Here is an 8,643-nt window from a genome sequence, read left to right on the forward strand (position 1 = left end):
TAAATCATTTTGGAATATTGTGCTCACAGAAAATTCAATTATATACCCTATTCACATGTATTTACATTACCTCTTCCAAACAGTCCTAACACACACTGCATTGTAGCTGTAAAGATAACTTTAGCCTTACTGGTAATATTTTAAAATTCTTATCAAGGAAATAGTATTCATGTATGAATTGCCTAACTAAAAATTCTATTGTATTTGCTGTGAGCCTAAAATTGTTCTGAAAAATAGACTATTAAAAAATCTATTACAAGTGATTAGAAAATATGTATGAATTACAATGAGTTTTGCTTTTAATAGAACCTAATGATTTCACGTTGTTAATACCTGGATCAATGTAATATCTATGAATAGACTACTTATTTATATTTTGCCTTCTTTCCATATAGATAAGCATCATTATTCATATTTACTAAACTGATGTTTGCATTATATTAATTCATTTTTTAGCATTTTTGTAGCATCACTTCCCTATTCAAGATTAGTTCTTCTTCTGTAACAAAATCACCGCAAATTTCATCACCTCAGGACAATAGGAATCGGATTAGTACCTTGTCTTCTCGGAGTTCAGCATCTGATTTAGACTCTGTCATTCAAGAACATAATGAATATTATCAGTATTTAGGATTAGGAGAGACAGTGCAGGAAGACAAAACCACCACTTTGAATGACAACTCTTCCATTATGGAACTAAAAGAAATCTCAGGTTTTTTACCACCTGTGACTTCATACAATCAGACCAGCTACTGGAAAGACTCTAGTTGTAAACCTAATATAGTGCAGAATACTCCTTTTCTAATTAATATAGAATCAAGGAGACCGGCTTATAACTCCTTTCTAAACCACAGTGATTCAGAGTCAGATGTCTTTTCTTTGGGTCTAACACAAATGAACTGTGAAACTATAAAATCACCAAGTGACGCTCAGAAGAGAGTGTCAATTGTCCCCCATTTTATAAATTCTCAGAAAAGGAGAACACATGAAGCAAAAGATTTCATAAGTAAAGAAGTATCTGACCCTATCTTTTCACTAGAGGGCTCTCATTCTCCTCTTCATTGGAACTTAAAGAAAAATATATGGGAACAAGAGAATCGCCCATTCAACTTACAATATGGTGCAGAGCAGACTACATGTAACAAATTGTACTCTCAGAAAGGTAATTTATTCACTGATCAGCAAAAATGTCTATCAGATGAGTTTGAAGGCCTCACATGTGAAAGTTCGAATGATGAGACTTTCTGGAGAGAATTACCATCTGTCCCCAGTTTGGATTTATTTTGTGCTTCTGATTCTAATGCAAATCAAAAAGAATTCAACAGCCTTTATTTCTACCAAAGAGCTGGAAAAAGTTTAGGACAGAAAAGGCATCCTGAATCTTCATTTAACTCAGGAGACAAGGAATCATTAACAGGTAACACTATTCAATAGTTGATAAAACTACTCTCAAATTTAATTTTAAAAGAGAAAACCATCTCCAAATTTAACCTTTTTTTGTTTTGTTTTAATTACTACACTTAAAAAACTTCTCTAATAACTGTTGGGTAAAAGAGAAAATCTAAACTCTAAAATAAATGCAAAGAAAACATACTGTGTTAAATTCTTATAGCCTTAAGTGAACTAAGCATTCAACTTAAGAAGTTAAAAATAAAAGCAGTGCAACTGTAAGTAAAGCAGGAGACTAAAATCAACAAAGATTAAACAGAGGAATCAGTGAATTAGAAAATTAACCTCTTTGTGGGGTAGGTATATTTAATTGACTAACATTTATTAAAAGAGCCTAATTAAGTGCCAGTCTCTATTCTAAGTCCTTTATTGGATTATTTACTTTAATTCTAACAATTCTATTAAATAGGCACTATTATTAGCTCCATTCTGGTGGATGTTTTTGAGTTGTCTGAACATTTAAGCATATCAAATTTTTAAAAGAACAATTTAATTTTCTTATTTCTAGTGATTCTAGCTTTTCTTTCAGTGTCATTTCGTATTGCATTGGCCCAAGCATCTAAAACAAAATATTAAGTTCTAACGGCCATACAAAGGTGGCCTTCCCCAGGATAGGAGAAAAAGGGGAGGGCAGAGGGAAGCTGAAGTTTCAAACTTCTTTTTTTCATAGGTTTTTTGGTGAGGCCTGAGAGGGGCCAGGAAAGTGTTGTATTCTTTGTTTTGTTTTAAAAAGACCTCCCAGATTGTATAAGCTCCAGGACTTGTAATACTTGGATTTGCTGTAGTTTAATAGTCACAACTTGTTTTGTTCCTCACTTTAATGGGAAGTATTCTGTGTTTAGTTGTGTAAAAACTTCTGTGAAAAATAGATGCTAAATTTTATCCAAACTCATTTTAGTACATATTGGGAAAAATCAAATGTGTTTTCTCTATTGACCTATTCATGTCAAAGATTATATTCACAGGTTTACTAGTATTGAATTATCTTTGCGATTTCTGTGATAAACATAACTGGTTTTTGAGGGATGATTCTTTTTTTTAATTTTTATATTTTTGTTTTATTTAATATTTCATGCTACCTTGTCCAAGAGTTTTTTTTTTTTTTTTTTGTAAGACAGGGTCTCCCTCTGTGGCCCAGGCTGGAGTGCAGTGGCATGATCGGCTCACTGCCACCCCTACCTTTCGGGTTCAAGCGATCCTCCCATCTTATCCTCCCAAGTAGCTGGGATTACAGGCACACACCACCATGCCTGGCTAATTTGTTGCAATTTTTGGTAGAGACAGGATTTTGTTATGTTGTCCAGGCTGGTCTCGAACTCCTGGGCTTAAGTGATCTACCCGCCTTGGTCTCCCACAGTGCTGGGATTACAGGAGTGAGCCACTGGGCCCGGCCTAAGAGATTCTTTTAACACGCTGTTAAATACGGTAGCTAATATTAATTTATGATTTTCATGTCCACATTCATGATATTAGATTGTGTTCTTTATTTGTGCCTTATCACATTTTGACATAAAGGTTATGCTAACTTCATAAACTGGATGAAAATTTCATATTTTTCTACTCTGAAACAAAATATGCATTTGAATTACTATATGTTCTTGAACACAGGGCACTCTAGTATATAATCTCCCATTTTTCAATGAGAAGACCCAGACGTCATTTTTAAATAAATTCTAACATTAAATGTTATAAAAAGCTTAAAGCTTATAGGTATATGACTAGAATAGTCAAATATCTACCTATATTTTAATTCATTAATTTAGTTATATATTTTTAAATCACATACTCTATAAAATAATGTCAATTTAGAACATTAATTTCTTCCAGTTTCCAAGTTATTTCCATGAAATAATTTTATTCAAACATTTCACATGACTCTTTGATACTAATATCTACATTCAATATGACAAATTTTATTTAACTGGTTTTCCATAGTACATCATTACCTCCAAACACATTGTTTAAGATACAACACTTTTTGAATTAATATTGGCACAGCCCTGGAAAATTTATCCAAAGCCATTAGCATAACCCATAACCTCAAGATAATTTTCCATTTGTCCTGAAGTGTATATATGGGATCTCCATGATATAATTGCGTACTACATTGCTTTGTTTTTATTTTTTGTCATGTCTGTTTAACAAAATACATTGCTTTTAAAACATTATTATTATTATTATTATTATTGACAGAGTCTTGCTGTATCACCCAGGCTGAATCATCCTTCCTCAACCTCTTGAGTAGCTGGGACGAAAGGCACGCACCATCACACCCAGCTAATTTTTGTATTTTTTGTAAAGGCAAGGTCTTGCCATGTTGCCCAGTCTGGTCTCAAACTCTTGGGCTCAAGCAATCTGCCTGCCTCAGCCTTCCAAAGTGCTGGGATTACAGGTGTGAACTACTGCACCCCACCCTGCCTTTTAAACTTTTAAATAATGGTACCCTAACTCTTGCAATTATGAGATTATATCCCCAGGGATAATTATTAAAACTGTTTCATAATTTTTAGTTTTCCATTTCACTGATTTCATAATCAGCCTCTGTAAGTGTCCAAATCTGGGATTTTTCACGTAAATGTATCATGTATAAAAAAGCCATATAAGCTGAGTTCTTACATGATCACCACCTATCATTCATCAGGGCTTAGAATAAATTTCACATTACAGCTATGGGTCAAGGATCAAGCTCATGAGGGAAAACTTAAAAGCAAGAGTACTAAAAATGGCATATTAAAGACTCTGGAATGGCAGCTGAATATGAGCTACTAATGCTATTTTTAAATATGGTATTCTAATTTTTATTTTTTCCTTATTGATCTATTATAAATTTTTTCTTTCAGCCAAGAGTGGGGTTTTTCTCATGTTGGGATTTTTTGAACTTTTGTTATTTCTGACAACTGCATTGTTGTCAGTTTATTATTTACTCCTTCCATTTATTAATGATGATTCCTTATCCAACTTGGCAAGGATGTAGTGAATTTTGCTTATAATGTCCAAAATGCTGGTAATCTCTTCAAAACTGCTTTCATCTGTGAATGTACTTGGGACACTTTGTATTGGTTAACTGGAAATTTGTGTGTGCTTTATAATTGAACATGTGGATACTAACATGGGAATAATAATATATGGATAATAAATTGGAGTTATTAAATAGGTGCAAAATATACATTCATTTCATGAGAAAGCTTCCTGGCAGCTATAGAAAAAGAAATTTAAGCACTTTTAGAAATTTTAGAATTGGCTGTGAGAGATTGATATCCAGAAAAAAACATTGTTTCTATCACATTGGTAGCTTAAAATCAGCCATGGTGGGGGTCTTCATATCAGAAAAATTGGCAGATGCTACAAATCAGGCCTTTCCTTGTTTCCCCCACACCACCCCGAGAGCTGGTTGTTAAACATTTACCAGCATGCTACTGATAGTCCAGGTTCTCCCACAGCTTTACAGCGAAGGACCAAGGTCCTGTCATCATTAATATTCCCTGTATTTCATCTACTTGTTTACTTAAGGATTCTTTAGCTCCTCAATTGGAGTTAATGATTTGTTTTCCAGACATGCCTTTAAAGACATGAATTTACAGATAGATTCCTAAACACATAACCTCTCCCTGAAAAGAAATATGTCCCTAGTGAAAATGGTATTCCCTAGAGGGTATATGTTCATGAGAAGAAAATTAGCCCAAGTGAAAAAGAGCCACAGTCAGGAATACAAGGGCAAACCAGGAAAAAAAAAAAAAGAAGAAGAATTAAAAAAAAAAACAACTGACAGAATTGTATACACTCTCACCACAAAAATGGATACAAGGTACACGGAGACCAGGCAGTATGTCTTTGTTTCAGGTTCAAAGTCTGTCAAAATGAGCCTCTAATTTATATCCTAATTAATGAGGACTTACTGGAAACTTTCAGGAATTAGGAAGCCCTGCCTGACTTGCTTCCCCAACCATTTTGGATTGTTTTTACTTAAAAATGTTAAAATTAGAAGAGAACTTAGAGATTGCATATTATAACTTTTCATTTCACAGAAGAGAAAATTGAAATCCAGGGAGATTTAACTACTTGTATAAGGCATGAGCATAAAAATATATGCATGTATCACTAATTTTTAATACCGGGCCATTAGGTTCAGAGGCATTTATGTTAAAAACACACTTTTTAATAGTTATTATTTTATCCCAGTTGGGAAATTTTGACACTTTGTAGATAGATGATGAAGACACAAAATCCATTTGAATAGTGAGGAAAACATACCTATACTTCAGCTGGGCGTGTTGGCTCACGCCTGTAATCCCAGCACTCTGAATGGCCGAGGCAGGTGGATCACCTGAGGTCAGGAGTTTGAGACTAGCCTGCCCAACATGGCAAAACGTGTCTCTACTAAAAATACAAAAAGTTAGCCAGGCGTGGTTGCAGGTGCCTGGAATCCCAGCTACTCGGGAGGCTGAGGCAGGAGAATCGCTTGAACTCAGGAGGCAGAGGTTGCAGTGAGCCAAGATTGTGCCACTACATTCCAGCCTGGGTGACAAGGGCAAAATTCTGTCTCAAAAAAAAAAAAAAAAGGAAAAGAAAAAAACCTATACTTTACTATTGTAAGCAATAAAATGGTTTTCCTTTTTCTACTTTTAACAGGTTTTATGTACTCACAAGTACCACAATTCAAAAAACGACGTCTAGCCTATGAAAAAGTCCCGGGTAGAGTTGATGGGCAGACTCGGCTGAGGTTTTTTTGAAGGAGAAGAGCAATGTTACATGCAATATTCTACTGTTTTTGATGCTAATCCACTAGCAAAATTATTTAGATTTGCTCATACACTAAAGAAAATGCGATTGTTCCTACATGTCTCAGTGTTTCTGTATTAAATATTCATAATATGTATTCTGCCCTATGGTTTGTATCTTTGTAAGTTAAATATTCTAATTTATCAATTAGTAGAATAATTATCATAAGATCCAAAATGTCTTCCAGACACCCCTACACACAAGCCATTTAAATGAGTCTCCATCACAGCCTGACCCTTTGAGTCAGGAAGTGAAGATCACCATAGTTAACCCTCCCACATCAAGAAAGTTAAAACCTAGGACAAAATTGAAGTTAGAAAACTTCCGGCCGGGCGCGGTGGCTCAAGCCTGTAATCCCAGCACTTTGGGAGGCCGAGACGGGTGGATCACGAGGTCAGGAGATCGAGACCATCCTGGCTAACATGGTGAAACCCCGTCTCTACTAAAAATACAAAAACTAGCCGGGCGAGGTGGCAGGCGCCTGTAGTCCCAGCTACTAGGGAGGCTGAGGCAGGAGAATGGCGTAAACCCAGGAGGCGGAGCTTGCAGTGAGCTGAGATCCGGCCACTGCACTCCAGTCCGGGCGACAGAGCGAGACTCCGCCTCAAAAAAAAAAAAAAGAAAACTTCCAACTTAAAGTATTGTTTTCTGTAAACACAATTTAAGAACAAATGACTAAGATGAAGTATTTGCCACCCAGATAATAGGAAAAAAAGTTCACATTCCTCATATTTAAAGAATTCCTACAAACTGATAGAAAGAAGACAACCTGATAGAAGAATGGGCAAAATATATGAATAGATATTTCCTCAGAAAAAAAAAACATTGTCAATAAACATTTGAAACACAATGAAGTTTCATTACTTATTAGACAAATGCAAATTAAAACAATGTTACTGTTTTTTCACCTATCAGTTGCCAAAATTTTTGAAAATTCATACTATCCAATATTTACATATTGAAGAAAAGAACACTTTCCTATATTGTTTGTACAGCTTCTTTAGCGCAATTTGTGTAAACCCACTAAGATGAAAAATGCTCCTATCTTTTGACTCAACAACCACATTTCCAGGAATCTGTCTTAAAGAAATATCCAATTACACAATGAAATACCATATAATTTGTAATAGTTAAAAATTACAGACAATAAAAATGCTATCAGTAGGAGAACAGACCAACAACTTAGACTATAGAATACCATGAAACCATTAGAAGAAATTAAGTCTGTGTGCTCTGACAAGGCAGGATGTCCATAACATAAGTAAAAAAAAAAAAAAAAAAAGGGGAAAACAATATATAAAATACTATATGTTGCACAACTCCATTTCTGTTTTCTAAAAACAGACCTTTGAAAATTCAAAAATTTTCCAAAATGATCACTGTATCAGGGAATGATATGGGCATAAGATGAATTTCACATTCTGGTATGCAATTTTGTTCACAAGAAACACTAGGTGAACTCAAAAATGATACCCAACTGAAATAAGCTGGATAGGAATACAGAAAACACACACACACCACACTTCACAGGGTCACTGAGCCACACAATGTAGCTAATGCCACATTCGGTGTCTCAACTTTCTGGCCAGATAGCCCACCTGCTACCACCTCACAGTAACTCGCCAGTTGCAACTTGGCTAAGCAGCTTCCTACCTTCCCTTTTCTTTAATTGTTCCCCACTTTCCTCTCAGGTCTCTGCCATTTTTCTCTATTTATTCTCCCACTCTTTTTCTATCTCTCTTTTGTTCTTTTCCTTGAGCAAAAAGGGTACCAACCATGCTTGCTAGGCATGGCTGGCCAGTGGGACAGTGGGGCCTACAGGCTCAAGAGCAAACTTTGAGTATTTTTCAAGGTAAGGAGCTAAATGTATTATAGTATTTGTGTATTCCTTAATCATTTAACATGTTTAAAAGTGTGCTATCATTTTCTTTAGATTTCTGTCTTTTTTTACTGTTACTGGCAAAATTTTTTAATATTAAGCCCCAACTCCATTTTCCCACAGGCCCTGTGGTGGTTATTGTGTGATTTTATATAGCTTGGTGATTTTTAGGAATGCCTGTGTCATATTATAGCAGCACTACTGGATACATATTCTTCTTAGCAGCTGCTTAATATAATCTGCTGTGATATATTTAATCATTCTCTCACTAATGAACATTAGGCTGACTCCAACTTTGTCATGAAAAATATATGGACAGACACATTCTCAAACTTTTAACAGTGGGAGATAGAGTAATAAATACAAAGATTGTCATTCTTTATAAAACTTTTTTTTTTTTTTTTTTTGAGACGGAGTCTTGCTCTGCCACCCAGGCTGGAGTGCAGTGGCCGGATCTCAGCTCACTGCAAGCTCCGCCTCCCGGGTTTACGCCATTCTCCTGCCTCAGCCTCCCGAGTAGCTGGGACTACAGGCGC

At 35.4% G+C, this 8,643-nt stretch overlaps 1 protein-coding gene across 3 annotated transcripts in view; it reads left to right on the top strand.

Annotated features, from left to right (window-relative positions):
* The window catches only part of SHOC1 (shortage in chiasmata 1), a 131,717-nt gene extending 125,392 nt beyond the window's left edge, over positions 1–6,325 (top strand). For all 3 annotated transcript variants that reach the window (XM_033237821.1, XM_033237822.1, XM_033237820.1), the window contains 2 exons: positions 457–1,417; positions 6,079–6,325. In XM_033237821.1, the coding sequence (XP_033093712.1) occupies positions 457–1,417; positions 6,079–6,179 (1,062 nt within the window). In that variant the 3' untranslated portion in view covers positions 6,180–6,325. The remainder of the gene's footprint in view (positions 1–456; positions 1,418–6,078) is intronic.
* The last annotated feature ends 2,318 nt before the right edge of the window (positions 6,326–8,643 follow it).

The sequence above is a fragment of the Trachypithecus francoisi genome, unplaced genomic scaffold (assembly GCF_009764315.1).
Source record: "Trachypithecus francoisi isolate TF-2019V2 unplaced genomic scaffold, Tfra_2.0 Lachesis_group16, whole genome shotgun sequence".
NCBI lineage: Eukaryota > Metazoa > Chordata > Mammalia > Primates > Cercopithecidae > Trachypithecus > Trachypithecus francoisi.